Source organism: Phasianus colchicus, chromosome 24, assembly GCF_987193195.1.
Source record: "Phasianus colchicus chromosome 24, bPhaCol1.hap1.1, whole genome shotgun sequence".
Classification (NCBI taxonomy): Eukaryota; Metazoa; Chordata; class Aves; order Galliformes; family Phasianidae; genus Phasianus; species Phasianus colchicus.
The window spans coordinates 6,316,555-6,335,153 of NC_143459.1; the positions used below are offsets into that span (position 1 = coordinate 6,316,555).

The 18,599-nt window shown below is 62.1% G+C and overlaps 1 protein-coding gene across 18 annotated transcripts in view; it reads left to right on the top strand.

Moving 5' to 3' along the window:
* Positions 1 to 18,599, top strand: part of MACF1 (microtubule actin crosslinking factor 1) — a 114,346-nt gene that overhangs the window by 16,125 nt on the left and 79,622 nt on the right. For 5 of the 18 annotated variants that reach the window (XM_090123798.1, XM_090123795.1, XM_090123794.1 and 2 more), the window contains exons 1-2: positions 15,126 to 16,321; positions 18,413 to 18,579. In XM_090123798.1, the coding sequence (XP_089979924.1) occupies positions 15,383 to 16,321; positions 18,413 to 18,579 (1,106 nt within the window). In that variant the 5' untranslated portion in view covers positions 15,126 to 15,382. Of the gene's footprint in view, positions 1 to 4,861; positions 5,080 to 6,813; positions 7,862 to 8,930; positions 8,993 to 10,045; positions 10,136 to 10,882; positions 10,988 to 11,963; positions 12,042 to 12,954; positions 13,048 to 15,123; positions 16,322 to 18,412; positions 18,580 to 18,599 lie in introns of those variants that run through there. The other 13 variants (XM_090123808.1, XM_090123802.1, XM_090123806.1 and 10 more) reach the window with 9 other exon arrangements.

Sequence of the window (18,599 nt, forward strand, 5' to 3'; positions counted from 1 at the left end):
TGGTGCTGGCAGCTTGTCAGCCCTTGTGGGAAGCTGCTGGATCTGGGACCTCAAAAACTGCCCACAAAGGAGAGGCCAGGCTGTGCGTGGTGCTGGCTGCTCCTGTTCCTGCTCTGGTTGAGGGGCTGCAGGAAGCTGGGCGCAGCTCACCACGGATACAGAGGAAAATGTTCCACTCCTGAGTTATTTCAGCTCCGTGGGGCCCTGGGCACGAGGCCCCAACCCAAGGGTTAATGGCGAGCCTCGCTCCTGGGGAATGATTAAGCTGTGAGCAGGTGGCAGTCCAGCTCTGCTGTTTGCTTTGCAGAAGGAACGCCAGCAGGAGCGACGTTTGCTTCAGCCGTGCCTCCATCACTGCCCTGCGCTGCCGTGGCCGTTCCCTGTGTGCTCCCAGCCCGGCTCCCTGCGCCGTCATCCCGGCAGGCCTGTGTTGGGAAGGGAAGTCTTTTTTTAAGCTGTGATTATGACTTTGGTGCCCAGACGTCTGCTGGAAAGGGGAACATCTCACTCTTATCATCAGCACTTCCTTTTCCGAGTTCCTTGGAGCTCAGATTTTGCTGCTGATGGTGGGGCTGGAAGCTTCCCCCTTATCTCTGCCGCTGCCTTGCCGCGTCCCGCCGACCTTTGGTGGAATGGGGCCCTGTGCCGTGGTTAAACATTGACTCGTGGTGCCCTGTCTGTGTTTTGTGGGCTGGAGGACGTGGCCGTGGCCTGGCGCTGGGCAGCCCCGGGCTGAGGAAAGCCTTCTGTTAACTGCACACACAGCTTGTGGAGTGGCATCGTGGAATGGTGGGTTGGATGGGACCTTACAGATCTGGCCCAGGGGCTGCCCACCCAGCACGGGCTGCCCGGAGCCCATCCACAGCCACGGGCACCTGCAGGGAGGGGCTGCCCAGCGCCCCACCACCCTCTGGGGAAGGATTTCCTCCCACATCTCCCTTAAATCTGCTCTCTTTGCGTTTAAAGCCGTTCCCCCATCCCGCGGAGGCCTTGCGGTGTGGGACACCGCCGGAGCTCACGGGGCCGCGGGTTGCGGGCAGCGCCGCTCCTGGGGATTCCCGGCCGCCCTTCAGACGCTTCTCAGCCCCGTCCTTCGGCGCGGGGCCACGCGAGGCTGACGGAAGCGAGGAGGCAGCGCTGCGCGTTGGGAGCGCAGGCTGTGCCCGCACGGGAGCAGCCGCTGATTCACCTGTAGCGGTGCGCCGTTCAAAGCGGAGGCAGCGCCGGGAGGAGCCGCGGCCCGCCCGTCCCGCTTTGTTTTGAGCAGCCCAGATCAGAAGAAACGTCATCTTTGTTCTGGGCTCCCTCTCCCAGGGCTCCGGCGCCGACGGCAGGGTGGAGCGAGCCCTGCGCCCGCCGGGCCGTGCCCGTGCTTGCAGCCGCCCGGCGTCTGTCTGCGGCCGCGTTTAACGCCGCGCTGAGGCCGGCTGCGCTGCGCTCCTGCGGGAGCCCCGGAACCCGGCTGAGGCTCGGGAGCCGCGCGGTGCTGCCCGGGCTGGAGGGATGCAGTCATGCGGAGCTGAGCAGATTATGTTCTGGAGCGCCTCGTGTGAGCATGGAGATGGGATGCGGGGCTGCGGGTCACAGCGCGGGCACGGCGGCTCCTCCTTCCTTCGGTTCACCGCTTGGAGCTGCCACCACGCGCTCCTCGTTGCCGTGCTGAGCAGGACCCGTCCCCGGGGCTTGGCTCCTCGGTCTAAAAATCCTTCACTCCCTGGCAGTTCTGAGCCGCCGCCGTAAATGACCGAGATTTGCCCTCAGAACTCCCAGAAAGGCAGCAAAAAACAACAACAACAAAAAAAAAACACATCAGAAAGGGAAAAGTGAGCACAGCAGGAAACCCTGCGCTTGCACTGCAGTCCCACACCTGTGCCCCGGCAGGCACGAGGAGCTCCTGCTGCTCTCATAGCCGCTGTCCCGTGCAATGCTACCTGCTGCAAGAGATGGAGGGCATTTCTATGGGCTTGGCCGGCTGGGGTGCAGAAACCCGGGGGCTGCAGGAGGGGCTCATTGAGACCCCGCCCCGTGGGTGCTGCCCAGGTGCCCGCAGTTTTTGCACCCGCTCTGCTCCCACTGCAACCCCAGCAGCGCCCGGGTCTGAGTGCTTCAGTGCTTCCACAGTGCCACCTGGCTGCCACCTCTGCTTGCCTGCACCGTGCTGCCGGACGTGAGCCCCGGCTGAAGGCAGAGTGGCTTCGGGTGCCTCTCGGGGGTCCGCTGTACCCAGGGGTGGAGGAACGTCCCCGGCATCACTCGTCCCATTGCTGGGGGTGCGGCCCTGGGCGGTGCTGGAGAGCTGCGGGATGCAGAGGTGCTGTGCCAGCAGCGTCCTCAGTCATATAAGGAGATGCCGGCAGTGCTGCATGCTGTGCAGCATTACTCACCGGGAAGGCGCACAGCACGGGGGGGCTCAGCCCCGAGCACACGCACAGCCCCCACCAGCTGTGACTCAGCTCTGGCTGCGCAGACTGGGCCGTGGCTTTGTGCCCTCTCTGCTCAGCATCAAGTCCATCCCTACAAGGGGACCCTCTGGAAGACATTTTTCTCCTTGAGTGGGGTGGGCTGTGGGGGGGGAGGGGGCAAGGCTGCCTTATTTTCAGCCTTTTGGCAACGCTTTGCATATGTCTGGGATGGGAGCGCTGGTGAGGAGCCAGCAGCCGTGGGATGCTGGAGCTCTGGTCATTCCATGGGGCTGTGAGCTGCCGCACGGGCACCCCAAAGAATGGGGGCACTGGCATGGAGTGGGGCCGGTCCCCCCTGCCCCAGATTCCTGGTGGGCCGGGAGATGTGCATTCCCCCCCCCCCCCGCCCGTTTCCTTTTCGGGCCGAGGCGACAGTCAGAACTGCAGAAGCCGCCTTGCAAGGAACTAAAATTAGCTGCTGGTGTTTGTGTGTGGGGTGGTTTCCATGGCTGGGGGTGGCCTTGTGCCGGGGCCCTGATCGTGTGGGGCTGAGCCTGGGGGGGCTCCCTGCCCCTGGAGCATCGCAGAGGCACCCCAAAGCCCACAGCAGCCATCCGCTCCTCTGACCGAGTGAGTGACAGCCGCCGTAAGCTTCCTGCAGCGGCAAGGAATAGCTTCGAGGAACAGCTTGTGCCATTAAAGGGAGCATTAAAAGCAAAGGGGGAAATGATGTTAAATTGAGCGGAAAGAAACGCACAGTGCTGAACTGCAGGGCTGCAGTGACGGCCCACGGCAATGCCCACCCTGAGCACAGCCGCTGGGCAGTGCTGAGCTGCGGTGTTGGCTGCTCTGAGTCCCCTGCTGGGAGGGCATCTGATGGCTGCTGACACCAAGTGCATCCCGCAGGCCCTTATCTGGCGATGTTTTTGCCATAGGTGTGATGCTGTCACCCCCAGACCTCTGTTTTCCTAACACAAAGTGCTCATCCAGCATCCCCTCCTTGGGGAGATAAAGCAGCTGGAAGTGCTCAGTGCCTTCTGCTGGGGCACGGGACAGGGCGAGCAGGAAGGGGAGAGCAGCTCCTGCAGCTCCTGCCATGGGGTGCAGTGCCCCTTTGCTATTTATGGTGGCCGGGCGAGCGCTGTTGGGCAGTCATTACTCCTGCTGTGTTTCCCCTCTCTTAACAGAAAGCAGATCGCTCCAGATGGGAGCTGTGCTGGAATATTTTTAAGTTGGGCTGGGCCACAGCTCCGCAGACACGTTGCCACAGCGCTCAGCCCTGCCTGCTTCTCTTCCTGCCGGCCCACAGCGCTGCAGGAACGCGGCGTGGCTGTGGCTGAGATTTCTCCGTGGCATTTGAGAGCTGTGCTGTGCTTGGTTTTGCAAAACCTCACCGTGTTTTTGGGCCCATCGCGTTTTGCTGGTGGTGCTCTCCAGGCTGGCGGCTGTTGGGTTGTGGTTTCGCAGCTTTCCGGCCCGTGGGGTGTGGGGCTTCATACTCTCATCTCAGCACTTCTTGGAAGCCGCGGTGAGGGCAAACCCCGCTTTGAATTCAGAGTAACTTTCCGTGTGCCCAAAGAGCAGAGCAAAGTGCTGGGGAGGGGTTGGTTGCCGGGGGCTGCGGAGCGTTGGGGCGCAGCTCACACACCGTGTGCGTGGGGTCACAGCAGGGCTGGGCTGCCGGCTCTGACTCACCTCAGGATTTGGGGCTCTGCAGCCCCAGTGAGAAGCGAAACCACAGCACAACGGCTGTGCCGGGTGGGGGCCGCTCATTGGCACCGTCTGACTGCGGAGCATCACCCACCCCGTGCCCCAGCGGCGGCTGCGAGGATAACAGAGCATCATCACCTGCTTGGGCTGGGCTTTAGCATTAGGAGGTGCAAAGGGAAACCTTGTCTTGTGAGGGTATCTCCTGAGAGCGTTGCCCTCCTTCAGGCCCTGCGTTCCTACAGCCCGTGGGCTTCAGGAAAAGAAAGCGTTGCCGTGCTGTATGCACGCTTCCACGCCTGTTGCCCTGCTGCGTCTGCGTCCAGCAACGGCTCCGGGAGCGCAGGGAGATGCCAAGCAGCTTTTGTTGCTCTTCCTGTAAAGCGGAGGAGGATCGCACACAGCCTAAACCCGGCTCCGCTCGCCGTCCCCTGACGCTGGGGGATTTCCTGCGGCCGGGTGCCCCGAGCTGCCGCTCAACTCCGTGCCCAGTCCCGCACAGCCCCGCACCCCCCGCCCCGCGCTCACAGCCGCTGCTCCCGGGCCGCGGCCGTCCGGCAGGGCCGGGAATGGAAATCCGGGAGATGACGTTTCTCCCATGGAAGGAGGAGGGGGGGCCAAAGTTTGACCGCGCGGGGAAGATGTTGGCGTCGGCCCGGAGCTCCGCTTCAACTCTGTCCCCGTTCTGAGCTCCGCACCGCCCCGTGCCGCCGTGCCGTGCCGTGCCGTGCCGTGCCGTGCCGTGCCCGGGAGGACGTCCTGCAGCTCTGCCTCCGGCGGCCCGCGGTGCCGGCAATGCCGGGCTCGTGCTGGGGCGGAAGGAAGGCGGGAGCCGCGCGGGCAGCGCCGGGCGGGCTGTAACGCGCGATGCCGCTGCCGGAGGGCTCCTATCTGCCGCCCGCCGCCTTCGTGCTGAGCCACGTCCTGGGCATCGCCGGCGTGCTGTACTGGCGGAGCCGCAGCGGGGCAGGTAGGGGCAGCGCTGGGCCCGGAGGAGCGGCGGGGCCGCGGGGGCTGCGCGGTGCCTCCGCTCGGCGCTCCCGGGGGGCATCGGGGCGGGGGGTCCGGCGCCGCTTTTTGTGCCGGTGCGAACCCCGCACGTGGTTGCGTTCTGCTGACGTCAGGCGGGCGCTCGGTGCCGCCGGGCGGCTCGCTGCTCGCTCACCCGGCCTCAGTTTCCCAAAATAGGGACTGCTGCGCTCCCGGCGCGGCTCCGCGCAGGGCTCACGAGGGCTGAGCGGTGCCCTCGCTGTCCCGGCCGCCTCCTGCCAGCACCCCCTCCTGGTTTCTGCGGCTCCAGCCCACCCCGGGCCCATGTGAAAACACGAGGCCTCCCCCCCCTCCTGCTCTCTCCATGCTCTCCTTTCCCCCCTTACACTTGTGGCAGATGCTCCTTCCTGCCTCCCAAACCTCCAGAGCAGATATAAATCTTGTTACCAGCCTGACCCGCAGCAGGGTTGTGGCCTGGTGGGCTTTCAGATCCCTTCCAACCCAGCGCCCAGAGCATGGAGCTCATCTTGCGCCCACTTTGTGCCCAACCCGGCTGTGCTGCATCCCCGCTGCTGGGTGTCCCCGCGTCCCACGCCGTGTGTGGGGCAGTTCTGCACCGCAGGTCTGTGCTGCGTTCCTCTCGGGCTGAGTCACAGCCGTCTCCTCTCCCCGTTTCGCAACGCTCCGTAGCTGCTGTGCGATTAACTCGGCTGTCCTGATGGGTTCTGTCAGCGCTCACATTGGCAGCCAGCACGTTTCGGATCCGTCGTGTTCCGGGCAGTTTGCTGCACGTCCCCCATCTTGGAAGTACCACGTTTAAAAAAACGCATCCCCTTTATTTTCATGTTTTGAAGGAGTTCAAAGTGAAAGTGATTTGCTTCAGAATTTCAAGTTTGTTTCCAAATGTGTCTATGGAACAAAACCCTCCTTCACCCCGCGCCCGGCCGGGTGCTGCAGTGCACAGAGCGGCTTTCATGGCGTGCGCAGCTCAGAGACGTCCCTGCAAGCTGTGCTCTGTGCCACAGCACGGGGCTGAGCTGCCGCTAGAGCAGAGCTGTGGGGAGCCCACATGGGACCCCAGTGCCCCACACCTGTGTGTGTTGGGACGGGTTGTGCCGCAGGACAACGGTGCTGCTGGACATGCTTTTCACCCCATTGTATCGCTTCACACCATTATATCTGATGCCTCTGGTTTCCGGGTGCCAGAGAGCAGATGTGGGGCAGATGTGGGGCAGGGCGGTTCTCCCATTCCCGGGTGCAGCTCTGCAGTGGTGCTGGGGCTGTGCCCAGACTCGCTGGGTTTGGGTCTCCTCGCAGCCTCACCTGCTTTGGGAACGCAGCAACACGGAAACGCGGCACGTCTGTGCAGCTCTGAAGGCATCCAATGTGCTGAAAAGCAGCAGCCGGTGTTGGCACAGGCGCGTGATGAAGGATTTCGGGTGCCCGATGGCAGCAAGATCTCTGCTGGCAGCCGACGCTGCTCGCTGCACAGGGAATGATGGTCCAAGGTCACCGATTGCAGCCCCGCTGTCACTGCTGTGCCTCAGCCATCGGCAGCCATGGGGCTGGGGGGTCAGTGGTGGGCAGGGACAGACGGGGAAGCGCGGGGGGGCTGCAACAGGTTGCATGGGGGTGAGTCTGGGAAAGATTATCCAGAGGGGATAAGCTTGCGAGGCCTTAATATTGTTAGCCAGCAGCAGCCGGGCATTATAATTAGCTGGGACGATGGGGTGCGTGCAGCCCAGTTAGAGTCACGGCCTTCTGGGGGTGGTGAAACGGGGCCAACAAGGGCAAAACACGGCTTCTGTGCGAGATGGGCACGGGGAGAGCACCCGGGAGCCCCCGGCCCACCCCAAGCTCACTGCGCAGCACTCGGTGACGCATCCCTTCCCCACGTGCCCCTGCCATGCGCAGGGACACTGCTGCCTCTCCCCGGGGCTGGGACCTGAAGGTCTGCAGCGGGATTATATTTAGAAGAAAAGGAAGAGAGGAGGTGATAAAGGAGGCCCCCGTTATCTCCCCGCATGCCGGGCAGGACGACAGCCCACAGCCGGAACCCAGCGCCGGTGCTTCAGACCCGGGACATCGCTGGTGAGGAGAGCGCTGGTGGGGAGGCGTGAGCGGGGAAAGAAGCCCGGCATTGTCCGTCCTGGCATTGTCCGTCCTGGCCTTCGCACGGCCGGTGCAATTAACTGGAAAACAAGAGGGGGAGAAACGAGCGCAGTGCCTGCCGGGCCGTGCCCAGCTCCAGGGCTGCGCAGTGCTGCCGGGCGCTGCAGCCTCTTCTGCTTGCTCCCTGGGTGAGGAGCAGCCCGCCCTGCCCCACTGCCTCGTGGTGGAACGTGCAGTGAGCTGAAGTCTGCAAAGGTCTCTGCTGGGATCTGGGGACGTCGGAGGCGCAGCGCTGCGGTTCCCGGAGGAGCGCCCATCCCCTGCGGGGCTCAGCACTGCAGGAAGCGTGGGGCGGCGATGGTGTGCGTGGGGCGCTGGGCGATGTCCCAAAGGAGGAACTGCCGGGCCTCGAGCTGGGGACAGCGGGTGTAGGAAGTGCTGCGGAGGGAGGAGCTGCGGCCGAGCCGTCACCCACCCGCGGCGTCACCCACCGGGGCTGGAGGTGCCGCCCGGAGCCCCTTTCCCACCCCACCCCGCAGCGGAGGGAGCGGCCGCCCCGCAGGACCCAGCGCGGGCGATGGAGGCACAGCGTCTGTGCGTGGAGGAGAGGTGGCTGAGCGCGCGTGTGCTGTGCCGGATGTGCTGCATGGGTTAGTGCTTCTCCCAGCCCCGTGGCACTGCTTGTGGGCTCTGCGTCGCGCTGGTAGCAGGGACAAACCTCACCCACCCCTCGTTAAATTAACGCAGGGATCAGGAAGGCGCGGCACCGTGGCTGTGGGGTGGGCAGAGGAGCGGTCCCTCGGAGTGGTTTCCTTCTGTGGGCAGCGGTGCCAGGCGGTGGCACCGAGGCTCAGCTGTGTGCTTAGGACACCGTGCCCAGGCAGAGCCCGGTGTGCGGGGCGGTTTGGGGCACCCAGAGCCGTGCTGTGGGCGCAGGGCGAGGCGTGGAGGCCGTGCCTGCGATGTGCCACGTGTGTCAGTGTGCGCTGTTGGGTGGGGGAACCACGCTGCCCCGGAGCACCATGCCTCCATGGCACGCTCAGCCGGTGGGCAGCGTCCCACAGCCTCCACACCACACCAGGTGCTGTCTCTCTTCTGAGATTACACCGTTAAACTGGGCAATCCCCTTTGGTCGGGGCTGGCTGTGAGATTATGCCGAGCATCCCTTGGGGGGGGGCTGCCAGCTGGCCCCCCAGGCAGCACAGCGCCGTTCGGAGCCCTTTCTCCCCTTTGTTTTGTTTCTCGTGTCGGTTTGTCACCGAGCACAACAGGACAAAGCTGCCTGCTGCTGTGCGGTGCTGGCACAAAGCTCCCATCCCATCCGCCCCAGGAGGAGCCCTGCTGCCTGGATGTAGGGCTTGGGGCACCCCAGCCCACCCGGTGTGGGACCCCGAGGGCAGTGCTGTGCGTCCCCTGCCTGGCCGGGGCTGAGCTGTACAATGGAAATAAGCCCTAAGTCCCAGCAATCCAATGAACCAAAAATACATGGAGGAATAAGCCGCCAATAAGCTTCCCCTGCCCTGCTCTGTGCCGGGCCAGGCTCTGACTCCCAGCACAGCCCCGTCCCACGGACCCGTGGTAAGCAGCCCCTGTTCCCATCCAGCAGCAGGATTCGGCCAGCAGCTCTGGCACCGGCAGCGACTCCTCTGTCTCTTCCCCTCATTTGAGTTTGTGCATGAAAAACACTGACCCAGAGCTGCCTTTGTTTTCTTTTCACAGATGAACGGGACAGAGTCCAAAAGAAAACCTTCACTAAATGGGTCAATAAACACTTGATGAAGGTAAGAGCTGCATGTTCTATTTCCAGGCAGGTTAAGTGTCTGTCTGTCTGTCTGTCTGTCTGTCCGTTCCAGCTCAGGACTGGCAGGTGAATACCTGCTTTACAATCTGGGAACTTTTGCATTGGTGCTGAGGTATAAATGCGTTCATACTCTGAGCAAAAATGGTTGCGCTGGAATCGTGTTGGTGCCTTTGGAGGGCACTGTGACATCGCAGTGCAGCCCTGATGGCAACTTTCACCTCCTGTGTACCCGAGCCTTGCTGGGACTCACGGTGTGTGTGCAGCATGCAGCACCCCAATATGCAGCACCATTGCATGCTGCACCGTTGCATGCATCCCAATGTGCAGCACCCCACTGCACACAGCGGTGCTGCTGGCCCACAGCTCTTGGTTATGTTTTGTGTCATCCAAGCCTTCCTCTGGTAGGTGCAGATGTGCTGGGATGAACGTTGCACCACGAGGTGCTTTTCTTGTGTAACTGCCAAGTAATTTTTAAATTAATTCTCCTTTTGCAAAAGGAAGAAAAGTGCTTTGGGTATTAGGAGCACCACGGTGATGCTTTATGGGCAGTTTTGCAAATATCTGTGTCAGCCTTTCAGCTTCCTTCTGCAGCTCTCAGAGGAGGCAAAGTGGGCCCACTTGGTTTGGGCTGTGGGGACATCACCGGGGCTGAGTAATGCAGCAGGGCAGGGCTTATGAGGGGGTGGGTTTGGGGGGAGAGAGCAGGCATGGGGGCTTTGTGCTGGTGCACACAGGAGGAATCTTCTCTGCTCATCAGTGGGGCCATGTGGTGTTTTAGGAGATGTTGGGCAGTGCAGTTGGCTCAGCTGCTGCTGCTGCACTGAGCTCCGTGTGCTGCATTATGGGATGTCCTGGGGGAGGGGTGGGTTAATGGGGACCTGCTGGTGCATCTGAGGAAGGCAGCATCATCTGCCGGGTGGTTTTGGAAGCTGGAGGCTGCTTTCTGTAGTGATCCTCTTGGAACCACTTTAAATGCACACACTGGGGAGTGGTCTGCTTGCAAACACCCAGAGTGTCCCCTTCCCCCCTCCAGGTGCGCAAGCACATCAATGACCTCTATGAGGACCTGAGGGACGGCCACAACCTCGTCTCGCTGCTGGAGGTGCTGTCGGGCGTGAAGCTGGTGAGTGCAGAGCTGTACCCCCGCCTTCCCTCCTCCGGTGCCTCCACAGCCATTCCTTATACCATGGTTTTGTTTCCAAACGTGCATCAGTTTCTTTGGTTGTCATTTTGTTCATTTTTCTTTCAACCCCGCTCTCCTCCTGCTTTCCTGGATACTGCCAAGGCCATCAGTTTGGGGTGCCCTGCGCAGAGCCCTCTCTCTGTGGGGCATCTGCCCTCCTTCCCCAGACTCTGCTTTGTTTTGAAGTTGCTGGTGGCAGTGGCTTTGACAGGAGCTCGGTTCAGCCCAGCCCCACAGCCGATCTGCGCCCCGGAGCTGGCGTGCAGAGCTCTCTTCTCACTTCTCAAGCATCGCAGAACCCCCTTTTTCCTCCTCCTTCTCTGCAGACTGTCACACTACTGAGATGTAGTGGTGTAACAGCATTCCCTAAATAGGATCTGGGCAGAGTTCTTTAACTCGCTCCATCACCCTCCTGAGACGCCCGTGAGCTGCTGTGGGGCTGCAGAGTCAAATGAAGCTCTGGGACCCAGACGGCCTGCCTCTTCCTTTTGGCTTCAGAGCTGCAGGGGGCTGCCCCGTGTCCCATCCCTCACACCTCCTTGAGCCCTGGGGCCGGCGGTGTCCAGGAGAGGCAGTGAGGACCCTGGGGGTGCCCCTTTCTGCTGGGTTTTCCTTTCGCTGGATGTTGCATTTTGGTTTCCATTCTGTCTCCCTGTGTGTGTGTCCCCCTCCGTCGGTGCCCGTTAGCAAATAGAGCCGCCAGCTCAGAGGAGCCTCCGCCTGGTGAAAGCGCCGGCCTGGTGCCGTGCCAGCAGCGAGGAGCGGGAGGAGGAGGAAGATGATGATGAAGAAGTAGGTCAAGTCGGCCCAGAGCCGGCCCCGCAGTGCCAGCAGATAGCCCAGTGCAGTGCTGCGAGGCGCTGAGCTGCCCCTCACCACTGGGGTGTTCCGTACATCCCCGGTGCTGGCAGTGGAGGAGCGGAGCGCTGCCTGGGCTGTCTGCTTGCACGCGGGGCTGGAATGGGGTCTGCACGCTCCCACGGACCCCAGCTGGGTCCCTGCTCAGCCTGGAGTGCTGTCTGCTAACCCCACTGCATGGCACGCACGGGCACTGGGTGGCAGTGGGGCCGGATGGCCCCATGCATGTGGATGAGATGAGAGTGAAACCTAACGGGGCGCAACCATGCCTGCGGTGTACAGACAGACTCCCACCCCCTTGGCTAAGAAGATTGATTTCCCAGCCCTGTGCTCCTTGCGCAGTGTCCATGGGAGCTGTGGGTGCAGCCCCCCCCCGAGCTGTTCCTCCTGCAGTGCTGGCTCTGCCCCTGCAGCTCCATCCTTGGCCAGCACTCCTCTGTTGGGGCACCTCACTGCCCGGGGGTTCAAACGCAGCGCTGTGGCTCCTCCTGGGAGGAGCTGTGCCCATGCCTCGCCTCGGGCAGTCAGTTAGGGACTAGCAGTTGATCCCTGCTACAAAACCCCTGGGGCTGAGCTGGTTGTGCCCGATACTGGGAGCAGCTTGGAGCCTCATTGCAGGGACTTTCTGGGGTGCGGAGAGGCCTGGAGCACATCCCCAGCAGAGCATCTCTCGGGGTCTTCCCAGCTCTGTGTGCCGTGGGGGCTTTTCCCTCTTTCAGTGGGATTTCACATGGCCACGACTTTTTTTGGCTTCAGAATGAGGAAAGAGCACAGAGTGCATTGTGTGCACGGGGCACGGCTTGCAGGCGGCATGCGGGGCGTGCAGTGCAGTGCAGTGCAGTGCAGTGCAGAGCAATGCGGGCGCTGCATCCCCACGAGGCAGCTCTGCAGCCCCCACCTTTTTTTGCAGCCCCGCGAGAAGGGCCGGATGCGATTCCACAGACTGCAGAACGTGCAGATAGCGCTGGATTTCCTGAAGCAGCGGCAGGTAAGGCTGCAAGGGGAGGGTTGTTATGGTGGAGTTTCAGCTCTTGCAGCAGCAGCCCTGGGGGCTTTGTGCTCCCCTCTCATGGCTGTAGCAGCACTGGGTGTGCATCCCAGAGGCACAGAACTATCTGTAATGGTGCAAATAAATGGTTTCAAACTGAGGAGTTGTGGTGCTGCTGTTGTGCAGATGTTACTGGATCACAGCAGCTCCTGCCCCTGTTGGGTGCTTCCCAGCTCTGCCTGTCTCTCCAGCCATGCACCCACTGCTGAACTGCACCAGTTTGTTCCAGAGCAGAGGTTTTTCTCTTTGCTGCTTGAGGGCATGGAATAAAGCTGCACACATGCCTGCCCCAGGGAGCAGCCCCCCTTCGTCCTCCAGCCCCTCATTTTGCTGGTGGCTGCAGGCAGTTTTTCCCCCCGGATTGAGCAGCTTTTTCCTCCATGCTGCTGGCCTGGTGGTGGGGTTTGCTGGGGGCAGCACCCCCCCTGGATCCGGCTCGATGCATGTCTGGTGCTCAGTGCTCTCCTGGCATTGCTGCTACAGAACCCTGAGAGCAAAGCAGCTATGAGGAAGCAGCTCTGAGCTGCATCTGCCAGGGCACAGACCTGGTGGGTGCTGGGTTATCCACCTTTGTTAGGGAAGACAGATGAGCACAGCTTGGTTCTGAACCCACAGGGAGTTAATAAAGCTCGGCCGTCCTCCTTTAACCATGCTCTGTGGTCTGTAGCTATTAAATTATGCATCAGCACTTGGGGCTTTGGGGACAGGGCACTTCTCCCCACAAACTGCAATGGAGCAGTTAAGTGCTGGGGAAGCACTGGAGCCGCAGCCCCAACACCTGGGGCACAGGGCTGGCCCGTCCGGTTTGGGTTCCGTGGTGGTGGGGAGTTCTGACTGTTTGCTTCTTTGCCAGGTGAAACTGGTGAACATTCGCAACGATGACATTACAGATGGAAATCCCAAGCTCACCCTGGGGCTCATATGGACCATCATCCTCCACTTCCAGGTAGGCAGCAAACCCTTCCTTCCTTGCGGGGTGTGGGCTGCTCCCAGCACTCTGGTGTCAGTCTATGCACACACGTTCCGGGGTGATGCTGGAGCGCCGAGCGGGCGGGGGTTCACGTGCATGGCAGTGCCATGGAGACTGGTGCTGGAGAATAACTACTCCCTTGTCTCATCATTTACATAATTAAATTGTTGATGATGGGCTGTGTGCTGTGGCCTCGGCTTGGCACCGCGGTGGTTGGCAGTGGCTGTTTGCTCAGATGAATCCTCTTGAGAAGAGCAAGCGTGGGGTGGGTGGTGGGGATGGGATGGATGTCATTAGGATGGCACATGTGGGCTGTGTGGCAGGGGGTTGGGATGGGGTGCGATGCTGTCTGACCCAGGCAGGGGTGTGCTTACGGTCGTCTCCAGCAGCTGGGTGCTACGGATGCAAAACAGACTCTTGGGTCTTTGATCACCTCAGGTTGTGCAGAGACAGCTTTGGTACTCTTGGGGAGGTGACATGTGGCCCCATTGATGTGCCAGGCTGGGGAGGACAGCGCTCAGCCCTGGGGTCCCGCTGCGCGCGCAGTGCCCAGGGAGCGGGGCTGGGCCTGGAGGTGGTGGCAGCCGTGAGCTGGTGGCTGTAGCCCAAAGGCCATCCCCGGTTCCCTGACGTGTCCTCAATGGCATTTTCCATGCGAGACGAGTGCCGGTTTGAGGCCCCTTAAGGAAGCTTTTCATTTCCAGAGGCTGAGCTGCAGCCCCCGGGGAGCCGCTGCCTTGGCCGCACAGTGGGGCCGTTGGTTCCTTCCAAAAACGTGACGGCTTTCGGGGTGAAGGCATCTCTGGCTGTGGACAGGGGCCAGGGCTGCCGCGTTCCCAGGACGTGGCTGCTGCCTGGTGCCCTTTCCGATGGCATTTCTAGGGGATGACAGCATCGCTGCTAATGGGGAGGAATGAGGACAATGCGAGGACGTTCCTGGGTGCTCCTGCTTGTCTGGAGCCACCTGCATGCCCTGTGCCAGAGTGGCCGCGTGGCTGTGATTGTGCCCTGTGTTACCAGGGAGGGTCTTTCTGGGGGGGGGGGGGAGGCAAATAGGGTGTGAGCCCCCAGTGGAGTGCTGTGGTATGGTGACCCTGGGGTCGAGTGGGGCTGTAGCACTGATGAGACCCGGTCCCATCTGCTGGGGGTGCTGGGAGCTGCCCATGCTCCCCTCGCCCCACTGCAGGCAGGCAGCCCTGAGCCTGCGCATGTCCTCCCTGCGCCAGCGGGATTTTCTCTGGGCTGTGGCTCCATTGTGAGCCTCTTAATCTCCCGTATCCTGGTGCTGCAGCCGGCGGCCCCGACAGCGAGCAGAGCGGTGCGGGGTGGAATGGTGGCAGTGCTGGGTGCTGTGATCTGGGTCGGTGCTGCCCCATGTTCTGAGGCTGGTGGTGTCTATGGGTCCCTTCTCACAGAGGGATGACTTGGGAGGTGGCTGTGGTTGGGCTTTGTCCCTCCATCTTTATCTTCTGCTTATTTGCTGTCTCATCCCTGCTGCTGGCACGTGGTCCCCAGTGCTGTGGGTGTCGTGTGCTCCTTGCAGCAGAACCGTGCCCAATGCAGGACGTGGGGCTGAGCCCAGCAGGGGCTGCAGTGCTCTCCGGGGGGGGGGCTGCTGTCGTATCCTGCTGATACCAAAGGCTGCTGTGTCCGTGGGGCTGCCCCGGCGCTGTCCCTCTGGGTGGGGGGTGGGCACGTGATGTGGGTTGTTGGGGCGATGGGGGTTTCAGTGCTGGGGGACACGATGAGAGCAGCCTTCCCAGAGTGCCCCGTGGGAGCTGGCAGCATTCTGCATCCCCGTGCCTATCCCCATCTGTGTGCGTGCAGAGTGGCTCTGACTCCTCCCTGCTTTTTCCCCATCTCTTTCCCACCCCTTCCTTTATGTACCTTTCCCAACCTTCCCATTTTCTTGTGGCTTTCTTTCCCTCCCTACCCCTCCCAGCCTCCCCTCCCCTTTCGCTGCTTTCCGTCTGGTTCCTGCTCTCTGTTTGTGTTGGCTGAGGGCAGTGCTCCAATTACCTCATATTTGGAGAGAGAAAGCCGCAGCCAATCCGCTCTCCGTCTGCTTTTAGGTCAAGTGATTTCTGAACTGCAGTGAGATGCTTTGAATGTGTCTCGCTGCAGCTCGGGCTGTAAGATGGCTGGCGGCAGCAGGCGGGTGTGCAGGGATGCCGGGGGCCGCCCGCAGCGCTGCGCGGTGCGAAACGTGCGCTGAGCCCATGAAGCTGACACTGGGATTTCTTTGGGAGCCGGAGAGCAGAGCAGCGGCGGCAGTGGTGGCGGCGTTTGCGGCGCTTTCGGCGCCGAGGAGATGGGGAATTCTCTGGGCTGTGTTAAAGAGCCGAAAGAAAAAGCTGCCGGGCTGGCTCCGCTGCCCCCCAAAAAAAGGGTTCGCTTCAAACGGAGGAGGAGGGGGAAGAAGAGAGCGGTGCCGGCGGTGGCCCCGCAGGAGGAGCTGCCAGCCATGGCGGTGCCCAGGGTGGATGAGAATCCGAAGTTGGAGGCAGCACCACAGCACGAGGAGCCCAATGGGAGCCGGAACTCAGGGGGGGACCCCGGGCGCATCGTGCAGGTGAAGGAGAGGTTCCAGGGGGAGCTGCAGAAGGCACACCTGGTGCTGGAGCCGAGGGGTGCGCAGACGGCGGGGGATTCCCCTGAGGAGGGCACGACCGTCATCGCCCGCCTGCTGGAGAACCCTGCCGAGCAGGGCTGTGAGCGGGCTGTGAGCCGCCTGGTCCGGCTGCAGCGCAGCGGTACGGGCAGCACCAGGGCTGTACTGCTGCCACTGCCGGACGGCCCCGATGGGCTCTGGAAGCACCGCGCCGAGGGGTCCCCGGCCAGCCCTGTGTGCAGAGAGCAGCTGGCGCGGAGCTGGGAGCCGGCAGACAGCAGCACATGGGGGAGAGGGGGCAGCGGGGAGCCGAGCTCCAGTGCTGCATGGACCTCCACTGCGGAGCCGGGCACCGTTTCAGAACTGTCTACGCCGTCCCCCATGGTGGAGCAGATGGAAAATCCTGGTGTCGGGAAGTCCCCGCTGCTGCCGTCACCTGGTGCCGGGCAGGGCGATGTGCACAGGCTGCCGGTGTCCCACAGCGGGTCCTCTGCTGGCACTGCCTGCTGCTCCTCGGGGTACGGCAGTGAGCGGGCCGGGAGCACCGGCGCCGGTGGGACTGCGGCTTCTCCTGCCGAAGCTGTGCGCACCGCGCAGCGCCGGGCTCTGCTGGGCAGCTCCAGGCCGGCCAGAGGAACGGTCAGTGTCTGCGTGTGCCATCGTCCCTTGTTTGGAGTGGGGTGGGGGAGCCTGGTCCAGCAGAACCCCAGTGATTGTAGCTGCTGGGAATGGTCAGCACTGTGGGTGCTGCTGAGCTGTGCGCTGCGAGGCACAACCTGAGGTTGGGTGGGAAGCAGCGGGCAGAGATGCAGAGCCTCTTCCCCTCAAGCATCTCTGCTGGCTCTTGTTCATGTGGAGCTCGGGCAAGGAAAGTGGGCGCATGTGGGAAGCACCCCATCGTGGTGGGGAGCAGCTCTCAGTGAGGTTGGTGGGTTTGGGACCACGGGTGCGTGGGCTCTTGATGTGATTGCATTTGCCACTGTGTTGTGTGCCAGGGGGTGAGCTGTGGTCTGGGTGCTCAAAACATGTCCCCTGGTTTGCTCTTGTGCTGTGCTCTGATGAAGGGAAGCAGCAGCCCGGTGTGGGGCTGAGAGCAGCATCCCTGTGCTCAGGGATGGGGTGCTGGGGCAGCCCTGCTAGTCAGTACAGGGTCTGGGGCTGCTCCAAGGGGCAGTTAGAGGTGACAGATGGCAGAGCATTGCTGGGAGAGAGCGTGGGCTATTTGCCCGTTCTGAGAAAGGTCTCCACGAGGAGGAGGAGGTGATGCTGTGCTTGGCTTTGGAGCTGTTGCTGTTGCAGGTGGCTCATAGAGTGAATTCATGCTAGGGTTTGACCAAGCTGCTCACAGCCATGGGATGAGCAGTGCTGGGAAGGCTGGGCTGCACGCCCCATGCCTGTGCTGTGTTAGGGCTGGTGCCACTGCGATGGCCACCAGTTGCTTGGTGGAGGCTGGTGCAGGAAGGGCCCACGAGGAGCTGCCTGGTGTTAGCATCTGCCTATTGCCTCCCTAAATCTCAGTCCTGACACTGAAGTAGGAAGAAAGGAGGGTGGAGCCGTGCCGCACCCTGCGCCTTTCCAGGCCCCCCCCAGGAGGGTCTCCTGCACAGATGCGCTCGTGGGGGGACCCGGTAGGTGGGGATGGTGGAAGGGAAGGCACTACTGGGGCTGGCTGCAGCAAGGAGTGTCCCTGCCGGGCAGTAAGGCAGATCAGCCCCCTGCACGGGGGTCCCATGGGCTTGCTGAGGGTTCCTTCCATGCTGGGAGCAGGGCAGCCACCCAGTGCATCACCATCCCCGGCCCAAAGCCTTTGGGTCTGGAAGAGTTAACGGCGGCGCTGGCTGCACAAAGAGCGGTTCTGTGCATGACAGCGGATCAGGCTGGAGGGAGGTGAGCTGCAGCATACCAATGGCACGGCGCGGGCGGGGGGAGCCCTGCCATTCCTGCTGCCCAGGGCTTGGGGGATGCAGTGGTGGGGCGCTCTGGGGACAAACTGGACCTGGAGGGGCAGCAGGTGGGGTTGGTGCTGATGATCCTGGCATCGCTGGGAGGAGGAATGCTCAGGAAGCAGCTGGGTTGTGTTCTGCCAGCACCCAGAAAGTATGCACAGTTCACACCCTCCTCTTTGTCTGCCCCGTAATTAAGACGAGGTAATTGTGCTAATTGGGGAGCTGGGAGGATGGGTGGGGAGCAAGCCGTGTCAATCAGAAATAGTCTGGCAAGGAGACACGTGCGTGTTGTCACATGCAAACCTGGGATCCACAGCCAGTGCTCTGCTCTTATGGAAGGGCATTGGTGGTGGTCAGTCCCTGCTGCAGGGCTGTGGTGGCACTGCCACCTGCACTGGGCATGGTGAGGGGGAACTGGGATGTGGCATTCCCATCCTGCCCTCTGCCACCAAAACCAGCTGGTGGCCCTGCTCTGAGCTGCTGTGCTGGCTGTGCTGGCGTGGGCCACCTCTGCTCCGATTGTCACTGAGCAGCACCTCTGGGCTCAGCTCTGCCCCGAGGACTGGCACCGGTGAGCTTGTTGGTACTGCACCTGGAGCTGTGCTCTGCCCAAACCACACCACACACAGCACTGTCCCTGAGCTCACCACCTGAGCATCCCCTCTCCCTCGCAGCCACCAGGAGATTGCTCCTGCACTGCTGGGGGCAGCCAGCCCTGCTGCAGGAGCTGGGCGTCCTGGTGGAGCCTTCCCTGCATCACCCCCTGGTGTGCTCCTGCTTGCAGATCTCGGACATCTACATCAGTGGGGAGTCAGGGGACATGTCAGCCAAGGAGAAACTGCTGCTATGGACACAGAAAGTGACAGCGGGTTACATCGGGGTGAAGTGCACCAACTTCTCTTCGTGTTGGAGCGATGGGAAGATGTTCAATGCGCTCATCCACAGATACAGGTGGGTGAGAATTGTTGGTG